Source organism: Pelobates fuscus, chromosome 2 (assembly GCF_036172605.1).
Source record: "Pelobates fuscus isolate aPelFus1 chromosome 2, aPelFus1.pri, whole genome shotgun sequence".
In the NCBI taxonomy this organism is placed as follows: Eukaryota; Metazoa; Chordata; class Amphibia; order Anura; family Pelobatidae; genus Pelobates; species Pelobates fuscus.
The window spans coordinates 331,197,050-331,219,552 of NC_086318.1; the positions used below are offsets into that span (position 1 = coordinate 331,197,050).

The following is a 22,503-nucleotide window of genomic DNA, read 5'->3' on the forward strand; positions in this document are numbered from 1 at the left end:
ACAGCCGCGAATCACAATACCACCCAAGGTCCAACCTAGACCGAAACTTTGCGGACTTTTGGCTCAAGCTCAAGCGCAAAATGCATCAAGGGGCCTCAAAAACGACTATAAACCACTTACCTCGACAACCACTACAAGCCCCGCAGCAAAAGTTAGCAACTCCAGTGGTAAACAAATTCGCAAGATGGCGGAAGAGGATCCGACACTCACTTCGCACACGCAAAGCAGCAAAGCGGAGGGGACTGCAGAAGTCAAGCAGGAGAATCCTACAAGTACCCGCTGCATCGGGGATGGCCCTAATCCAGCCGAACGACCCAGCTATCCCGCTTGAGAGCGACACCAAAACGAGGCAGAAAGCATGGCGATACCAGAGAAAGGGGCCAAATCCCGGATGGGTGAGCGTAAATCCCGGATTACAGCTGCAGTACCCAGCACTACACCCCAATGAGCTTCCTGATCGCCCCTTACACCTCTTCATGGCTGAGCCACGGGCTCTCTGGACACTAGCTATACCACAAGACTTTATCACTCCCAGGACTGGCAAGGGTTAAGCAGGACTCAGCTATAACACAGCAACCACAGTACTGCACTATGACTAACCCCTTAGTTAAGGTTTCTCACTACTCTCCTCTGTACCTCTGGGTCTGATCTCTGCTCATGCTCAGGACGCAGTCCTAGCTAGCATGGGTTGGGATAGACCCATGTTGTTATTAAGCCTTTTGACCACTACCTACCAGGCATAGACATTCCCATATGCTATAGCTGCAGTACCAGCGGTTTTCCTATGTTTTGTTATTATACCACAGTTCTATGATGCATGCCTGCCATTCTCTTTGTGCCACATCAACATATTCCTGTGTTCCTACTGCTTCATAATTACAGGCCTTCAGCCTTTATATTGTTCGCCCAGCGGAACGTTACTCTTAAATGTGACCAGCCTATGTTATACAGTCATACGGCATGTGTTCTAGATTGTATTCAGATGTTTTCATTAAGCGTGCATACCATGCCATACCATCAATTTCTAACCAGCTTGTTAGTACTTCTTGTTGCACACAACTGCTTCATGTGGAAAACTAGCTTATGCCTAAAGCATTTATGACTAGTGAGCAATTTTCATGTCTGAATATACCTACCAGCCTATAATATTAGAGCATACCTAATTCTCGGACATGCCAGTTTAACCTGTTTCCTATATTGGGTTATTTATCTGCGACCAACCTATATGTCTGGAAAGTCTCGCAAATATTTTTATTTCCATATAGTTGAATCGACTCACTCTAGACATATAAACCCAGCCTGATTGTATTACAATATAAAATTAGCGCTATGATCTCACAATGTCACATTCATATTATACAGTTATTCTGTTTGTGCCTGTCTCTGCTATTGGGGCATTGCAGGGTTGTTTGTAACCCTCTCTTTCATGTTATATATAAAAAAAAATGTGCTGGCTACACTGCAAAATGGTATAAAAAGCGTGCAGAAGCTGTCGTGGCTCTGCATGCCTGTTGTAAATCTGTACACATGAAAAATAAAGAATTTTTAAAAAAAAAGTCTAGATTACCTCACCTTTATTAAGATGAATGAGGGATGGATCCCGAAGGGACTGACAGTGGGCGATACATTCTACTAAAAAAGGCCTGATGAGATGAGCTGCCTTGGGCTAAAAATGGTCCACATGCTGCTGTATTTTAGCTCTGAATGCCGGTTGACTTGCGTGACTTATCCGCCACCAACTAGGGTTCAAGCCGCAATGTTTTAGGGTACTTTCTGCCTGTGAAACAAACATCAATTTTTCTGCCCGCTGCTACAGCAGCGGCTGCAACAATACCGAATTTTTCAGGCATGTGTACATGCCTAATTTTTCGGGCCTCTGGTGCTGCACTGTGGCTTCAAAAACCAAACAAAAAAAAGGCACATAACAGGGGTTAAATTGATAGGAATAGTACTACTTAACACACCACTCCTATCTGGTGGCACATTAGATTGCACGCGCAGTGCCCCAAATTTGAAGTAGGAGGACCGACCAAGCATCTTTTTCCATCTCCCGGTTCCTAAAATCGATGCCATATACACGTCCCCTGATAGGGCACCAGCTCGTTATTCTCTTGGGCGCCAGCTCGTTATTCTCTTTTTCACTTCACTAGGGACACTTTACTGCACTATGGGCACTTAGACCCACTCTTTGTCTTGCACAGTGTTATTCCTAGCCAGCATCTGTGATGGGAAATCAGGCAGTCATCTAAACGTTTAGATTGAGCTTTAGCTTAGAACACCCTTGAAGGTGTTTAAGGAGATTAGGGCTAGTTTAGAGGATTCTTCTTAGACCTCTCTGAGTCTTTATAGCCCTTCTACCTATCCAGCATTTCTGGAAACTAGCTAAGAGAAAGGGTGGCTGTGTGTCTGTGATACATTTAACTTGATATCACCTTATTGACACTTTATCACTCCGGTCTCCATACTCTCTGCCTATACCCATCTATTTAGAGGGAATTTCCTTGCCCCTGCCAATATTATATAATAGGTAATAGTATTACCATTATTACACAATTAGCCACTATAGGGGAATGAGTATAGTATCCCTTTGTTATTTATAATTGATACAATAAAGACTTTTTTTTTTCATTACTCAATTTACTTTAACAAAGGGTACTAACCACGGTATTAGAAAGCATTACTCTGCTTTCCCTTTCTCCCTCTATTATACACCTATGCTCACTAGGATTTGTAGGTATCACTTTATTATAGTTGTCTAACCTTTTCCTATGCCAGTTTTAGATCTCCGTCTTGTGAGATTTTTTTCTTTTTTCAGTTTATTAGCATACTTTCAGGGACCCTTGGTGTTGTACGTGGCTGGGTGGAGGAAATGACCTTTAATGACATCAGTGAGGACAAGGAACGGACATGGCTAGCTTGGTATCCAACCTTGTGCAAATGGGGAGTTTACGGTTGTGCAAATGGACTGTTTGTGGTTGTTTGCGGTGCGTTAAATGGGGAGTTTGGTCTGTCACTGTGAAGCGGGCGTAACCCTTACACTACCTGATCGATACAACATCATACAGTAGGTCCCCCCCTCATTATTTTTATGGCCCCCACCCACCGCTCACGGGTGGGGGCCGGGAGGGAAAGACAGTAGGTCCCCCCCCCCTTATCCTTATTTACTGAATATTCCCCTGTATAACAATGTTTGGCATTTAGTGAATATTCCCTATTCTGCTCTGTGTCAGTGTGTATCATGTTCTCTGAAGACAGGTGTCAATCCATATCTGCCAAGTGACCCTATGTAGGGGGAACAGTCCCTATTCTGCTCTGTGTCAGTGTGTATCAGGGTCCCTGAGGACAGGTGTCAATCCATATCTGCCAAGTGACCCTATGTAGGGGGAACAGTCCCTATTCTGCTCTGTGTCAGTGTGTATCAGGGTCTCTGAGGACAAGTGTCAGTCCATATCTGCCAAGTGACCCTATGTAGGGGGAACAGTCCCTATTCTGCTCTGTGTCAGTGTGTATCAGGGATCCTTAGAATAGGTGTCAATCCATATCTGCCAAGTGACCCTATGTAGGAGGAACAGTCCCTATTCTGCTCTGTGTCAGTGTGTATCAGGGTCCCTGAGGACAGGTGTCAATCCATATCTGCCAAGTGACCCTATGTAGGGGGAACAGTCCCTATTCTGCTCTGTGTCAGTGTGTATCAGGGATCCTTAGGATAGGTGTCAATCCATATCTGCCAAGTGACCCTATGTAGGGGGAACAGTCCCTATTCTGCTCTGTGTCAGTGTGTATCAGGGTCTCTGAGGACAGGTGTCAATCCATATCTTCCAAGCAGGGCCGCCATCAGGGGGTGACAACCATGACGGTTGTCACGGGCCCGGTGGCCCTGGGGGGCCCGGACTGCTCTGGCAGTCCTGGGCCCCACTTTCCCTCCCTGCACACATAGATAGCGAATATCGCTATCTATGTGTGCAGCCGCGGGCCCCCGGCTCCCTGTTACTGCAGAGGGGGCCCAGGCAGCACACAGCTTCTTCTCTCTTGTAATAACTCTTGCGAGACCCGGTTGCCATGGCAACGCTCCGCGGGTCTCGCGAGAGTTATTGGAACAGAGGAGAGAAGAGAGGCTGTATGCTGCCTGGGCCCCCTCTGCGGTAAAGGGGAGCCGGGGGGCCCCTCACCGGACCACCAGGATCATGGAATCTCCCCCCTCCCTGGGCAAGGTAAGCAGGGAGGGGGGAGAAACCATTTAATAAAAATAATAAAAAAAAATTATGCAAAAAAAATTTCCCCCTTCCTCTGAGTCCCACCGGGTGGCCCATGCACTTAGGGCCACCCGGAGGGCTTGTATCAGCAGGGGCCCGGTCGGGCGCTCTTTCCCCCCACGACCGGGCCCCTTGCTTTCCGGCAGCCGGCTGGGAGGGAGTGAGGATGGGGGATCCTCACTCCCATCATCCTCAGGCACCACACTGGACCCCAGGGAATCCACCCTCCAGCAAAAGGTAGGAAACTGGAGGGTGGGTTTAAAAATGTACATTTTACATGTGTGTCAGTATGTCTGTGTGTCAGTATGTCTGTTTGTCAGTATGTCTGTTTGTCTGTGTGTCAATATATCTGTCTGTGTGTCTGTATATGTCTGTTTGTCTGTGTGTCAGTATGTCTGTTTGTCTATGTGTCTGTGTGTCAATATATCTGTGTGTGTCAGTAGGTCTATCTGTGTGTCAAAATATTTGTGTGTGTCAGTATGTCTATGTGTGTGTCAGTATGTTTGTCAGTGCATGCATGTGTCAGTCTCTGTATGTGTCTGTGTGTGTCAGTATATGTGCCTGGATGTGTGTTAGTATTTCTCAGTGTATATGGGTGTCAGTGTGTCTGTCAGTGTGTGTGTGTGTGTGTGTGTGTCAGTATCTCGGTCAGTGTGGGTGTCAGTATTTCTGTCAGTGTATGTGTGTCAGTATGTTGATCAGTGTGTGTGTCAGTATGTCTGTATATGAGCCTGTGTGTGTCTGTCAGTACGTCTACCAGTGTATGTGTCTGTGTGTGTCAATATATATGTACCTGTGTGTCAGTATGTCTGTCAGTGTATGTGCCTGCTTATCTGTATGTAGTCAGTGTATGTATCTGTGTATCTGCTTGTGTGTCAGAGTATGTACCTGTGCATCTGAGCCGCAGCTTTATATACAAATACACCCCTCCATTTAAACTTCAACACTACATACAAGCACACTCCTACATTCAAAAACAAACACTACACATAAATGCACACTTGCATTCAAACTCCAGTACCACATACAAACACATTAACACAAACATACTTCATACAAACACATGCTTACATTCAAACACACAAAACAGTGCTAAATACAACCCTGCAAGCATGGGAAATTGGTAGAGCCCCACCTGTCAAAGCATTGTTGGAGTTGCACGACAGATGGGGTTCTACCTTTAGTCCAATCTTGCAATTGGGTGTCCCAATAAAATTCATTCTATTTAATGCCGCCACTGCATTGGGATGGATGCCGTGATTGCATACCAGGGAGTGAGGGGCGACGGCGGCAGGGCCCAGGGGGCCCAAGCAAGCGCTTGCCCAGGGTCCAGTCGTTATTAAAGACGGCCCTGCACACACACACTGCATACACTGACACAACACACACACTGCATACACTGACACAACACACACTCTGCATACACTAACACAACACACACTGCATACACTAATACAACACACTCTGCATACACTGACACAACACACTCTGCATACACTGACACAACACACACTCTGCAAACACTGACACAACACACACTGCATACACGAATACAACACACACACACTGCATACACTAACACACACTGCATACACTAACACACACACACTGCATTCACTAATACAAGATGCACTCTGCATACACTACACACTAACACACTCACTGCATCCACTATACTGACACACACTCTGCATTCACTACACTAACACACACTCTGCATCCGCTACACATTAACACACACTCTGCATCCGCTACACATTAACACACACTCTGCATCCGCTACACATTAACACACACTCTGCATCCGCTACACATTAACACACACTCTGCATTCACTACAAATTTACACACACTACATTCATTACACTGACACACTCTGCATTCACTACACCCTAACACACACTCTGCATTTATTACACCCTAACACACACTCTGCATTTATTACACCCTAACACACACTCTGCATTTATTACACACTAACACACACTCTGCATTCACTAAACTATGCACACACTCTGGATTCACTATACTGACACACACTCTGCATTCACTACACTAACATACACTCTTCATTAACTGTACACACAGCATCCACTACACAAACATCCTGTATTCACAGTACACACACTACATCCACCATAAATTGAAACACTCTGCATTCACTATACACAGACACTGCGTCTAATACACACACTACATCCACCATAAATTGAAACACTCTGCATTCACTATACACAGACACTGCGTCTAATACACACACTACATCCACTAAACACATTTCATATAGTACATACAAACACTACATCCACTACACAAACACACACTACATCCACTACTCAAACACACTCTATGTTCACTATACACACTGCATCCGCTACACAAACACACACTCTGCATTCACTGCACAAACAGTATCTAATACACACAAACACTACATCCATTACACACATTCTAATTTACTTCCACCATACACACCACATTCAGTCCTGCATCATTGTCAACGGACTAGGTAGGGCGTGGGCGGGCCCGGGAGGGAGGGGGGGGGGGGCCCAGACCTTGTGCTTTGTCAGGGGCCCCAAAATTTCTGATGGCAGCCCTGCTTCCAAGTGACCCTATGTAGGGGGAACAGTCCCTATTCTGCTCTGTGTCAGTGTGTATCAGGGTCCCTGAGGACAGGTGTCAATCCATATCTGCCAAGTGACCCTATGTAGAGGGAACAGTCCCTATTCTGCTTTGTGTCAGTGTGTATCAGGATCTCTGAGGACAGGTGTCAATCCATATGTCAAGGTGTCAATATGTCATATGTCAGGTGTCAATCCATATCCATTGTGATTTAGGAATGTTAGGTGATTTATGCCCTTTATGGATTAAAACCAGACTCTGCATCAACTGTGTAATTTTCCATGGGAGTTTTGCCATGGATCCCCCTCCGGCATGCCACAGTCCAGGTGTTAGTCCCCTTGAAACAACTTTTTCATCACTATTGTGGCCAGAAAGTTTCGCTGGTTCGCGAATGTTGGCGGAAGTTCGCGTTCGCCGTTCGCGAACTGAAAATTTTGTGTTCGCGACATCACTACTGAGCAAGCCGTCTGGCCCCCTCCTGGTGTTGGATCACTGACCGAGGACCTGACACAGTCTGCCCTAAAGTGGTTTAGGCGGCCGCGAGACCCCAGCCAGCGGAAGGCCTTAGGTCGACCGTTTAAACCACCTAATTAGAGAGCAGCCTCTGCTTTAAACTACAATCAATGTGTTTAGAAATCAGTCTGTGAAAATAACATACATTGTTCTTGTTCCAAATTACATTTTAGTTGCATATATTGATATTAGTAAATCACCAAAAATGCTCTGGACAGCCCAAACCCTGGCCACACCCCTAAAATTAAACTGTCCCTCTTTCTCTATTTGAATGTTGTGAGTTATGGTGAATTTAAAATTTTAGATTAAAATAGCCAAACTAGAAAAACTCTAAGTCACCTATGCTTTCCACTCTGGCCTTAAATTTGAAATTAACTTTAAATTAAGCTGGAATTCTTACTTTACTGAATAGCAATGAGTGTGTACCGCCCTGCATTGGAATAAGAAGCGTCTTTTCACAACCTTATGCCTTCTTAGAGTTCAGCTGACCTTCACACAGCCTATCAGTGTCATCCAAGTTTGGATTTGGAGACAGAAAAACAAGTAGCAAGTAGGTGAGAACTAAAAGGTTTCATAAAAAGATAGAGCTAATCTTTGTTTTGCAGTGACATGTCTGGAAGTAAAACCATATGACAATCGTTACTCAATATGCAGCATCATTTTCCCAATAGATTAGATTAGGTTATTGCAGGCAAATTGTCCTCATTTCTTTTTCTTAACATGTTTTTCATATCATTAATTCCTATAGAGATTATTGACGGTAGTGCTTTCTTGGATGTTTAGCATAAAATGTGTGTATTTTTAATAGAAATTATAGATTTTTTTCCCACTCACTAATCCTAAACAGCTGTTTGAAAGATATTTTGCATCACTAATATTTATAGCCATTTTAGCCATTTGGCATTCTGTAAACATAAATGAGTTTAGAATGCATGGATACAGATACAACATTGTAAATAATTCCAGCATAATCAGAAATGGTAGTCATGATAAAGTAGGTAATAAACTGACATTTATGTGAAACATATATAATATGTATTTCAGACATAATAATACAGTGGGTTCAGGTTTACATATATTTTCATTTAACATTTTTTGCCTGTTTTGATTCATTTATTAATTTGGAATTTTATTTACATTTATAGTGATTTTATATGAGTTGTAACTCAATAAATATAAATATATTATATATTTTCTTTAGTATTTACTTTTGAGCGCACATACTCTTTTGATTTTTGAGCTTTCACTCATTTCCAGACGCTTGTGAAACGTATGTAGCTGCCAGTTTTAATAGTTGTGATTTATTACACCTTATATCTATTTATTTATTTCAGACATAATAATGGCAAAGAATGAGCTATGGTTTTTATTTAAAAAAAAAAGCATTGGCTTATGCACAGTTACTCTATTTAAAGCACAATTCACAGAGTATTCAGCCACTATTACCCAGTACAAAGGGTGGGTTTATCCCATTAAGTGGAATAAAGTGTCTCCTATGTCTTAATAAATTGGGATTGTGACTTTTTTTTGGAAATTACACTATTGAATAAAACATTGAAAAAGTATCTATAACTTGAGGGGGTTGATCCAGGGGCAATGCTAACAGGTATAAACAAAACAAAAAAATGCTAGCAGGACATGTTTTTCCTGAGCTCCGGGCAAGCACAACAAAAATATATATTAAAAAGCATGTTATACTAATCTTTACCATCCCAGATCTCGGCTGCTGCCTTACTTAAGAGATGAGCTTAAAAACAAGAAATACAAGGCAGACAAACCCCCTGCGACCGCCAATATAGGCAATCTCTTGTGAAGGCTGCAAACTACCAAGAGGCCTGTCATAGCGTTGCCATCCTTTGGGTTATCCCGATCATCATACAAGACATCCTTCACTGGGTCTGTGGCTTGGGGGCAAAGGCTGGCAGAGACCACAATTCACCACTCCAGCCTACAAGGAAGCCTCTGGTCATGGAAGAGACTCTGAGGTGTCTCTTGGACGAGCTTTGCAGAAATATTGCGGCCAGAATTGGTCCGTTTCGAGATGAGATCAATGGGGTCTCCACTGCTGCTTGGTCGCTTGGCATTGTACTTGTGGATGTGAGGCTTGCATGGAGCTGCTCGGCCATGAAAATTCATTCCATGAAGTTCATGCCTCACAATTTTTGTGCTGATATTAATGTCAGTGAAAGTTTGGAACTCTGCAGCTACGGAATCAGGTGACTTTTATGCACCATGAGCCTCTGCACTCTGTGACCACGCGCTGTGACGTTACGTTGTCTTCCACTTCGTGGCTGAGTTGCTGCTGTTCCTAAACTCTTTAATTTTTCAATAATACTGCTTACAAATGACCGTGGAATATCTAGCAAGGATGAAAATTAACAAACTGACTTATTGCGCAGGTGGCACCCTATCACAGTAGCATGCTTGAATTCACTAAACTCTTCAAAAAAATGTTTTTGGAAATATTTGTAAATGCAGACTGCATGGCTGGGTGATTGATTTTATACATCTGTGGCAATGGGTCTAATTGACACACACTCTATGTACAAAAGTATTAGGAAACATCTACTAATTATGAATACTATATCTATATGTATATATATTTATATATACACCAATCGAAGAAATAAGAGCACTTACTGGATCTTGTGAAAAATTCAAACAGTTGTATTTAAATTCGCATAAATAAATCAACATTTCGACCAATACGCGGTCTTTATCAAGATCTTGATAAAGACCGTGTATTGGTTGAAACGTTGATTTACCCTGCAGGCATTGTATAGATCCTAGTGTGAGCATGGATTATACCCTCCTCACACTGGGATCTATACATAGGCATTTAAAAAGTTGCTTGCAGTGCTGACTTCCAGCACTGCATGGAGCTCATCGGTCAATTTGGGGCCACTGAAAATGACCCCATCTGATAGAGAGGAGCCCCAGGTATTCATTGAAACATCGATTTCATGGTGTGAGCAAAGGATTTAACCCTGCTCATACAGCAATCTATTCATAGGCATTTAAATGCCTATTTACAGAGTTGCTTGCAGTGCTGACTTTCAGTGCTGCATGCAGCCCATCAAAAAGTCTGGGGCCACTAAATTTGGTCCCAGCTGACAGAGATGAGCCCCAGGTGTCGATTGATACCTGGGACTACCCAGTGTGAGCAGGGATTTAACACTGTTTACACCTAAACTGCAGGATGTCTCAGTATGTAAAAAAGCATTAAACGAGCATTAAAGGGACACTATACTTAAAGCGGCACTGTCATGCTGAACTTACCTTTCCCCAATTAATTCCTCTTCTCTCCCTCTGTCAGGATCTGTTCTTCATTTCTTCCTATATGCTCTAATTTTCTTTAAAAATGAAGACGAAGTAGGGACTATTTCTCTTATGGCGGTTTCCTACGCCATGACCATCTATGACCAGCAGAGGAGCAAAGTGTGCTTCATTTCCGGAGGTCAGAGAAATTTTCCCATAATTCTAAGCTTTCCTCCCTGTTCCCGTAATGCTTCTTGTCAGTATTGCCGAATGTCCTGTCACTTAGACAAAACGCAGACGAAACTTCTGAATTGCATCTTAACAGAATGAGAACAGTTTCTCCATTTGTGTTAGAACGCAATTTGGGACTTTGTTCGTATCGGAATTTCATTCGAATTAATGAAACTCCGATCCTATTCGTGCCGCGGCAGCATCTTGCATCTCGCTTAGTAGACAGCTCTCTAATTCCCACGGTATTAAGGAGTTATCTACCAAAAGGCTGAAAGACCTACATTTTCTTTCAGCCACATTTACTTATACTAAGTAAAAATTACTTAGTATTAGCCAGTGGCTGCTCACTGTTTAAAAAAAACACTAGTACACTAAAGGATAATGGGGGGAGGAACTATTGTCCTCCCCCCCCCTGGCCCCCACCCCTGCGCGGTGGGTGGGGACCCTAAATAACAATGAGGGAGGGGATCTATTGTCCTCCCCTTTATTGTTATTTAGGGCCCCCACCCGCCGCTCAGGGGTGGGGGCCGGGGGAAAGGACAGTAGGTCCCCCCCACACATTCTTATTTATGGCCCCCACCCACCACTCAGGGGTGGGTGCCGGAGGGGGGAGGACAGTAGGTCCCCCGCGACATTCTCATTTATGGCCTCCACCCACCACTCAGGGGTTAGGGCCAGGGGGAGGACAGTAGGTCCCCCCACCACATTCTCATTTATGGCCCCCACCCGCCGCTCAGGGGTGGGGGCCGAGGGGGGGAGGACAGTAGGTCCCCCCCCACATTCTCATTTATGGCCTCCACCCACCACTCAGGGGTTGGGGCCAGGGGGAGGACAGTAGGTCCCCCCACCACATTCTCATTTATGGCCCCCACCCACCGCTCAGGGGTGGGGGCCGGGGGGAGGACAGTAGGTCCCCCCCACATTCTTATTTATGGCCCCCATCCGACGCTCAGGGGTGGAGGCCGGGGGGAGGACAGTAGCTCCCCCCCTTATTGTTATTTAGGGCCCCCACCCGCCGCTCAGGGGTGGGGGCTGAGGGGGGGAGGACAGTAGGTCCCCCCCATATTCTCATTTCTGGCCCCCACCCACCGCTCAGGGGTGGGGCCAGGGGGAGGACAGTAGGTCCCCCCCACATTCTTATTTATGGCCCCCATCCGACGCTCAGGGGTGGGGGCCGGGGGGAGGACAGTAGCTCCCCCCCTTATTGTTATTTAGGACCCCCACCCACCGCTCAGGGGTGGGGGCCGAGGGGGGGAGGACATTAATGAATCGAATTAATGAAACTCCGATCCTATTCGTGCCGCGGCAGCATCTTGCATCTCGCTTAGTAGACAGCTCTCTAATTCCCACAGTATTAGGGAGTTATCTACCAAAAGGCTGAAAGACCTACATTTTCTTTCAGCCACATTTACTTATACTAAGTAAAAATTACTTAGTATTAGCCAGTGGCTGCTCACTGTTTAAAAAAAACACTAGTACACTAAAGGATAATGGGGGGAGGAACTATTGTCCTCCCCCCCCCTGGCCCCCACCCCTGCACGGTGGGTGGGGGCCCTAAATAACAATTAGGGAGGGGACCTATTGTCCTCCCCTTTATTGTTATTTAGGGCCCCCACCCGCCGCTCAGGGGTGGGCGCTGGGGGAAAGGACAGTAGGTCCCCTCCACACATTCTTATTTATGGCCCCCACCCACCACTCAGGGGTGGGTGCCGGGGGGGGGGAGGACAGTAGGTCCCCCGCGACATTCTCATTTATGGCCTCCACCCACCACTCAGGGGTTAGGGCCAGGGGGAGGACAGTAGGTCCCCCCACCACATTCTCATTTATGGCCCCCATCCACTGCTCAGGGGTGGGGGCCAGGGGGAGGACAGTAGCTCCCCCCTTATTGTTATTTAGGGCCCCCACCCACCGCTCAGGGGTGGGGTCCGAGGGGGGGAGGACAGTAGGTCCCCCCCCCACATTCTCATTTATGGCCCCCACCCACTGCTCAGGGGTTGGGGCCAGGGGGAGGACAGTAGGTCCCCCCACCACATTCTAATTTATGGCCCCCATCCACTGCTCAGGGGTGGGGGCTGGGGGGGAGGACAGTAGGTCCCCCCACATTCTTATTTATGGCCCCCACCCACTGCTCAGGGGTGGGGGCCGGGTGGAGGACAGTAGGTCCCCCCATCACATTCTCATTTATGGCCCCCACGCACTGCTCAGGGATGGGGGCCGGGTGGAGGACAGTAGGTCCCCCCATCACATTCTCATTTATGGCCCCCACCCACCGCTCAGGGCTGGGGGCTGGGGGGGGAGGACAGTAGGTCCCCCCCATTGTTATTTAGGGCCTCCACCCGCCGCAAAGGGGTGGGGGCCGAGGGGAAGGACAATAGGTCCCCCCCCTCTTATTGTTATTTAGGGCCCCAACCCGCCTCGCAGGGGTTGGGGGCCAGGGGGAGGACAATAGCCCCCCCCCCCACATTCTCATTTATGGCCTCCACCCACCGCTCAGGGGTTGGGGCTGGGGGAGGACACTAGGTTCCCCCCCAAAATTCTTATTTATGGCCCCCACCCACCGCTCAGAGGAGGGGGCCCGGGGGGAGGACAGTACAGTAGGTCCCCCCCACATTGTCATTTAGGGCCCCCTCCCACCATGCAGGGGGGGACAGGGGGGAGGACAGTAGGTCCCCCCCTTATTGTTATTTAGGGCCCCCATCCGCCGCTCAGGGGTGGGGGCAGAGGGGGAGGGCAGTAGGTCCCCCCCTCTTATTGTTATTTAGGGCCCCTATCCACCGCGCAGAGGTGGGGGCTGGGGGGGGAGGATCGTAGGAGGCTGGGGGGGCTACTGAGGGAAGACATGGGGGGCTTAGGAAGTGGCAGAGAGCACTGCTCCTTGCCGCTTCTATCTTTACATATTACAAGGGCGAGCTGCGCGCTTGTAGCTCCCTCAGGTGTTTAACTGATCATGTGCGGGAATCTCACAGTGCTATCAAGTGTGGGCAGATGACGTGTCCCATAGGGACTTCATCTACCCACACAAAGATGGCGGCGCCCTGAATATAGGTCAGGGCAGAAAATAAAGATAAAAAATAGGTAATATGGGGGGCTTAGGGGCATTTGAGGGTGACTAAGGGGTCAGTTAGATGTAGTGGAGTCAGGAGGGGGGGTTAAAAAAAAAACGGGATTCGGCCATGACAGTGCCGCTTTCATGTTAAACATTGTAGTTTCAGAGGCACTAAGAAACTACAGTGCCTCTAGTGCTTGTCTACCAGACAGCAACTAGAGGGCTTCCTGCATTAACTCTTTATTGACCACAGCGGGGCAAGCGGGGGTGCGAGGGAGGGGGAAGGAAGAGGGCGTTATAGTGCTGCTTTGTATTCATGACACTTCAAGTTTCCCTTTAAAGCCCGTTATAGTTAAAACGTACTGACATGCCCTAACGTTAAAGTGTTACACAGTCTTCATTTAGAAATTCATTTGTGTATGTTCAATTAACAGAGTAGAAGAGAAAAAACGTTAAAAGTATACACCAGTGGTTCACAGGGGCGCCGCAAAAGGTTTCCGCGGTGCTATGATCTTATGATCATAGCATCGGGAACCGTGCCTCACTATCCCTCTCGCTAACCAACAGTTTTTAAACACTTTGACTACTTACCCTGGGAGGGCACCACGGCACTCCTAGCACCATAACCACTACATAGTGCTGTAATGAATATTATGCCTAGATTGTTTCTTTAAATAATCTACTAGTGCTCCTCACAAGATTAGGTTCCGTATCTGCCCCTGACTGGGAAACATTTTTGCTGAACAAGGGCCTAGTATATGCCGCAGTGCTGTGTATATATATATATATATATGTATATATATATATATATATATACTACTTACTATATATATGCCACAGCGCTGTGTATATATATATATACTACCTAGAAATTTGTTTTGACTTGAGGCACCTTGGAAAAATATTGAAATATCAAGGGTTCCTTGAACCTAAAAAGTTTGGGAACCACTGGTATACACCATATGCTGAAAGATCTGATCTTTATGTTGGCTGTGTGAGTCACAGTCAGGGGAGATGTGGCTAGGGGCCTAGGGCTGCACAAACAGACAAAAATGATTTACCCTACATGGCAGAGAATTGAGCAGTGATATTGCACGGACATGATCCAAATAAGCAAAAGTTGTTTTGGAGTATTCCTCTAAACTTTTTGTCTAGATGCTCCGTTTTTAACAAAAAAATGCATATTAATGATTTTGCTATTAACATCACAATCCTGTTCTGATTTGGCACAGTCAGTCATACATTGCATTGCAGAAGGAGAACCATTGTTTCTCTTCCCCTCGCTACACACACACACAAAGATACACACATACAGACACACAGAGACATACTGACAAACACACATGCATACTAGCAGAGACACATATTGAAACAGACATATACACACATGCAGGCATGCATACAGACAAACACACACACATACTGAAACAGACATACACACACACATGCAGAAGGACATACAGACACACACATACATACATACATACACATACAAGCATATCTGTAAAAGCGCTATGGAATTTGTTGGCGCTATATGAATGATAATAAAAAAAAATAACATACATACATTCAGACAGACAAACATACATAGAAACATAGAAACATAGAATGTGACGGCAGATAAGAACCATTCGGCCCATCTAGTCTGCCCAGTTTTCTAAATACTTTCATTAGTCCCTGGCCTTATCTTATAGTTAGGATAGCCTTATGCCTATCCCACGCATGCTTAAGCTCCTTTACTGTGTTAACCTCTACCACTTCAGCTGGAAGGCTATTCCATGCATCCACTACCCTCTCAGTAAAGTAATACTTCCTGATATTTTTAAACCTTTGTCCCTCTAATTTAAGACTATGTCCTCTTGTTGTGGTAGTTTTTCTTCTTTTAAATATAGTCTCCTCCTTTACTGTGTTGATTCCCTTTATGTATTTAAATGTTTCTATCATATCCCCCCTGTCTAGTCTTTCCTCCAAGCTATACATGTTAAGATCCTTTAACCTTTCCTGGTAAGTTTTATCCTGCAATCCATGAACCAGTTTAGTAGCCCTTCTTTGAACTCTCTCTAAGGTATCAATATCCTTCTGAAGATAGGGTCTCCAGTACTGTGTACAGTACTCCAAGTGAGGTCTCACCAGTGTTCTGTACAATGGCATGAGCACTTCCCTCTTTCTACTGCTAATACCTCTCCCTATACAACCAAGCATTCTGCTAGCATTTCCTGCTGCTCTATTACATTGTCTGCCTACCTTTAATTCATCAGAAATAATCACCCCTAAATCCCTTTCCTCAAATGTTGAGGTTAGGACTCTATCAAATATTCTGTACTCTGCCCTTGGGTTTTTACTTCCAAGATGCATTATCTTGCACTTATCCACATTAAATGTCAGTTGCCACAACTCTGACCATTTTTCTAGTTTACCTAAATCATTTTCCATTTGGCTTATCCCTCCTGGAACATCAACCCTGTTACATATCTTAGTATCATCCGCAAAAAGACACACCTTACCATCAAGACCTTCTGCAATATCACTAATAAAAATATTAAAGAGAATGGGTCCAAGTACAGATCCCTGAGGTACCCCACTGGTGACAAGCCCAAGCTTCGAATATACTCCATTAACTACAACCCTCTGTTGCCTGTCACTCAGATTGTAGTTTATTGATCAGCCTTCTATGTGCAACAGTGTCAAAAGCCACTGACATACATACACATATACATACATAGATACACACACACATAAATACAGACATACACACACACATTCATACAGACACATACTGACACACACACACACACACTGACATACATACACACAAATACTGACACGCACACATACTGACACACACACACACATACATACTGACACACACATTCATACAGACACACACACACACACACACAAATCCATACAGACACACACACATTCATACATATACACACATTCATACAGACACACACACACACACATACTGACACACACACACACACACATTCATACAGACACACATACACATACTGACATAGACACACATACATACATACACACTGACACACACACATGTTGCTCATTTTTTAGCCACCCTCCTGTTTCTTCCCTTTTCAGTGCAGAAGGGTGGCTGGGGCTGATGGCAGTCGGCTAGTTCTCTCGTCCTCACGGTTTCCACTCTGCCTCCTCCCTCCCGCGGAGTGAGCTGAGAGGAAGTGACCAGCTGTCACTTCCTCCAAGTAGTACTTGCGGTACAGATGCTGTTTTTAAAGGGGCCCGGTCGCGCTATTACACGGCCGCAGCACTGACCGGGCCTCTGAAGCTATAGGGCCCATTGGGTGGCCCTAAGTGCATTGGCCACCCGATGGGCCCCATCTGTGTGAATTTCTGCTGCTACGCATGGGGCCTGGGGGGCCAGGCCCGTGACAACCGTCATGGTTGTCACCCCCTGATGGCAGCCCTTGGTTTTTGGTTGAACTTTGCAATTAAGATTTGAATTCACTACAATTAAGGATTTCGTTAATAAACCTGTGTATGTTATCTCAAACCAGCAGCAGGTATGCCTTGATATTTATTTACGGATGACAAGTAAAGAGACATTTTTCTTCACAACTCCTCCTATTGCTTTCCTTTTTGAAATGCTTTGATTTGGAATATAAATTAATTTCACTGCCCAATTTAACCTATACCAAATTATTTTATTTACATTTACTGGTTAGATCGGTTCTCCCTGTTATATCTTTTAATTTTCGCACTCTTAAAGGAATACTCAAAGCATCATCACCACTACAGAATATTGCAGTGTTTTTTGTGTCAGAAGTGCCCTCATGCCCCTTTCCTCCACTATGGGTCCACAAGGCTGTCTCTGCCTTTCTGCAGCCAGAAGCTAAGCTTGACAGTGCAGTTCCTTTTCAATAATAATACCACTGCATTTGAAGTCGGAGGGGGGAAACAGTGCAACTGTTTCATAAAAAAACTTTATTGTAAAGTATTTTAGCAACCTACATTCACCATACACGAAATGCATTTTACCCCTAATTCTTGTCAATCTACCCCACATAAATCCTTAGCAACGTCTGTTCCTGTATGTTCAACTATTTTGTTCATCCACCTATTGTACAGTGCTGCATAATTAGTTAGTGGTTGATAAAAAATAGTAATAATAATAATGAGAATAAAATTATGCTCTAGCGTGCCTCCCATTGAATTATTTTTTGGGGCCTTCCGGGAACTGCTCGCTGTCTTCACTCATTCTGTCAGCAAGCTGTAATCTCTCTGCCTGATCAGCTGACACTCTCAGACAATGAGCTAGCCCTGCACTGAACTCCGGAGAACTGAAGGATTCTACTGCTCTTGTCAGAAGAACTAGCGGGGAACGGCACTGGTGGACCCCATGTAAGAAGTCAAACTGTTTAAATGTGTGAACCAGGACACTCCTGTAACCATAACCACTACAACGTGCAGTGTTCCTTTAACATGCCTTGGAATATGTCTATGATTCTATATGCTATAGGGCCAGGAACACAAACATGTATAGTGTTACCCCCTGATCTCCTTAGCTTACATCATCAAAAGAGATGATTTCACGCAAACAAATTGTGTCACACAACAAGAACAGGCCTATAAAACCATGCTCAGATGGTATACAACCCCAGTCAAGCTGTACCACATGCGAAAAACCCCAGACGATCTGTGCTGGAGGGGCTGCGGACACAAAGGGACATATATACACTTGTGGTGGGACTGCCCGAAAGCACAGGTCTTCAGGAAAAGTGTGGGGTCACTCCTTGATAAAATATTCCACAGGAAAGTAACAATAGGCCCATGGGTATTCCTGCTCTTTAGAACACTAGATGACTGGCCAAGGGGGGAACAGAAACTCCTAAACAAAATCACCCTAGCGGCCAGACTCACTATGGCACAAGCATGGCTCAAACCGACAATTCCCCAGATAAAGACAGTAATACAAAAGATAAAAGATACCCAGGTCATGGACCACCTCACGGCACTGGTGCGAGGCACCATGAAATCTTACGACAAGGTCAGGAACTTGTGGATGACCGGGGACTGGGAAGGATGAGAGAGGAGCGCAACACAGGGGCCCCATAGACGTACACCCAAACCGACCCCAAGAGGGCCCCCCACAGAACTCCGAGACTGTAAGCTAATTTGAGCAGGGTCCTCTTCAGCCTATTGTTCTTGTAAGTTTTCTTGTAATTGTCCTATTTATTGTTACATCCCCCCTCTCAAAATATTGTAAAGCGCTACGGAATCTGTTGGCGCTATATAAACGGCAATAATAATAATAATAATAATGAGGGGATCTTTCCCCTTCCCTTCCCTCCCCCACCCTTTCTACTAGCTAACTTTCCTTCTAATTAACATTTCTAACACTATTCAATCACTGTTGCCATGATCACCCATGCCTAACAGCAAGGGGACAAAACCCACGGAAGATGGCTCACTCCGCAACGACTATGGTTCAATATCATCGTTCATTGTTACTAAGTTTTGTCTTATAAAATGTGACACCAATAAGATAGTACATTCAAACCGGGGAAGGGATACATAAAGTTGTACAATGATGTAAAAAAGAGCTTCCTACTGATATCGATGAATGCTTGTACCACACAATGTACGCCTTAATAGAACACTGTATTGCTCTGTCATGCCAAAAAAAAAGAATAAAAAAAAAAAAGAGATGATTTCAGCCAATCACTGGCTGCATGGGCTGAGACTGTCAATCTTGATGATCTCAGCAGAAGAGGCAAGCTAGGGGCGGAGCCAAACACCACCCTGGTCAATCAACATCTTCTCACATTGAATCAATGCATTTCTATGAGGAAACTTCAGGGTGGTGGAGACACTGTATGTCAGTGCTGCACACCAAAGAAAGCTCCTCTATTAGTCATCTGAAGAGTACCACTAGAGGTGTTCCTATGCTGTAATCTAAACACTGCCTTTTCTCTAAAAAGACAGTGTTTACTGCAAAAAGTCTGCAGGTACTGACTATACTCACCAGAACAAATACAGTAAGCTGTAGTTGTTCTGGTGACTATAGTGTCCCTTTAAAAAAAGTACAGTCTAATATAGAAGACAAAATTATAGTTAAGAAAAAAGTGTCTGTGTTTCAGAATAATCAATAAAACAAAAGAGCTGCTGCAATACAGAAGATGTGAAATGAGAACAGGCCTTGTACATATTATTCTTTCTGCTATATCCTATTAAAAAAGCCTGCACAATAGTTTTAAATAAATGCATTGATTATGTGCATTTTCCACAATAGGACACTAACTAAGATCATATCCTAAGCCTGTGTATTATTGTCTTCATTATGATGGCAGGAATAAAATTTTCCATGTTTGGACTACATTTCCCATGATTCTTTGCCAGTCCAAGAAAAACATGTAGCCAAGGTTAGACAAATATTGCTTTATTCCTACATAAATAACACTAGAAATCCACCTGCTTTGGCCTTAAATTTCTGTTACTTAGCATATAGATGATTTACATAAGATAGATGTGGCTATTGAGGTATGTGTATACAGTACCTAGAAGGCCACAGTTTATCTTTCTATGCCTCCATTTTGAGAAACAACGTGTGTGTATTATGCACAGTGCTAGCCACTGCAGAAGCCAGTATGTGTGTATGATATTAATCCTTTATATTCCTATAATATCTAGTCTATAATTCCCTGCTGACTGCCTAGAACAGAATATTAGTGATATGACTGGATATCATGTTTGCTAATCCTGACAAGACTGCCTACTGACTCACATCGAGCAGACATCTTGGAACAGTTGCCATGCAATATATCCCAAATAGAATGCTGAATCCCTAACTACAATGGAATCCAACTGTGCATCATCTTCCTAACTAACTTAGAACGTATATAGATCTGCTTATTTGAAGAACCTTTTTTTCTGTGCTTACTTAATTATTTTCATTTTCCTTTAAATCTAAAACAAATAAATATATGTTAAACCACTAAATTCCTACAGCAAGCACTCAGATGAAATAGTATGCAATATATACGCCTATTACATGGCCTACAAATAGATTGTATATTATTACAACTTTGCTATATTTCTCTCTAACCATTATTTATTTGTGACTGATTTTATATGATTTATTGTGACTGATTTTATACCAATTTAATCTCATACATTTTATCTTATCTGTAACTACTTATCTGACAGTGGTAACATCAGTTATCATACCAAAAATAAAATGATTAACTACTCTATCCCATAGGAATACAAGCACTTAAATAGTTTATAAACAAGTTGTAAGCTTCTTTCAGCAGGGGCCACGTCAATCTATTGTTCCTGTCTAATTTTTTTATAGTTTGTCTCGATTTTTGTTAAAGTTCCCTTAAAAATATTATAAAATGCTGTGGAATAAGCTGGTACTATATAAATGCCAGTAATAATAATACTGTCCAAAAAAACTGTATATAAGTGGAAAGCTTTATCAAGGTAAAACAAGTGCTATTAAGGGTGCAACGTGCTAAACATGAAAGGACAATCTGTTGGTTTCCATGGTAATTGAATTTTATTTTGCACTTTGCCCCAGAATGAAACCTTTTTTTTTTTTACTTGATTAATTTCCTCGTCTCCGTGTTTGAGGTAACAAGCATTCGTCTAACGCTCCTTATGTTATCATTTTTGAGTTCTCACTTTGGTATAAAGCACATACAAGATTTCTATACACATAGATTATAAGCACCTGTGAGCAGGGCCCATGTCACGTTGTCTTTCTATTATTGTAAAGCGCTGTGTTTGCATTATATACGTTAATAATAAAAATCCTAGTAAAAGATAACATGTTTTTTTTTTTTTTAGTCAACATAGAAATGCATAATGCAGAATAAAAAAAGCAGGGCTACATCATTTTAAGATACAATTTAACACCATTAAGTGATATGACTTACCTGCCCTGTTTGTATATTTCAGGTGTGTATGTCACCTGATGCTGGCCTCTGCTTTCAATAGACATAATCCACCCCCAGAAAAGCAGCAGGATCCCCATGTGGACATTGCTTATCGCCAGCATTATACTTTGCAGTTAATGGCCCAAAAATAGTCCTCAGCAGACGTACTAGAAGGGAATTGTGTTTCTTCTTTAAGACATTGTTGGGTCATCTCATTATTAGAAGGATGTTTACCGATACAGGGAAAAAACGCCACTCAATATTTAATCTGGATGCTGGGGAAAGCAATTTCCACTAAACCTATAATTCCCTCTACGTCAGATGGCTGGGATTTTCATGCTGTGGAGAATTCATGTCTCTTTCAAAACTGCTTTTATGCTTCATGCTTAGGGCAATATAGACAATTGTTTAAATGGAACTTGTGATGATGGAATTATTTGCAAAAAAACTAAAATAAAATCAGCTGAACGGTAGTATTACACTGACCTCTCGAATTTACATGATTGACAGCTAGTTGCAATGCTCTGTCTATCATTTCTTACAAAAAGGGACAGGTTACATTGATATTTTGAACACTTGGAATTGTATTTAATACATTTATTTAAGATTTACTTACTGCTTTTCTTTTTCAGTTATTTTTTTTCTTTTTAAATTTTCTTCC

General features: G+C 43.9%; 1 protein-coding gene across 1 annotated transcript in view; it reads right to left on the reverse strand.

Annotated features, from left to right (window-relative positions):
• LOC134587291 (gamma-aminobutyric acid receptor subunit rho-1) overlaps positions 1-22,087 on the reverse strand; it is a 168,062-nt gene extending 145,975 nt beyond the window's left edge. Inside the window, exon 1 of the mRNA XM_063443566.1 lies at positions 21,843-22,087. Within this exon, the coding sequence (XP_063299636.1) occupies positions 21,843-21,964 (122 nt within the window). The 5' untranslated portion in view covers positions 21,965-22,087. The remainder of the gene's footprint in view (positions 1-21,842) is intronic.
• Positions 22,088-22,503: the final 416 nt, after the last annotated feature.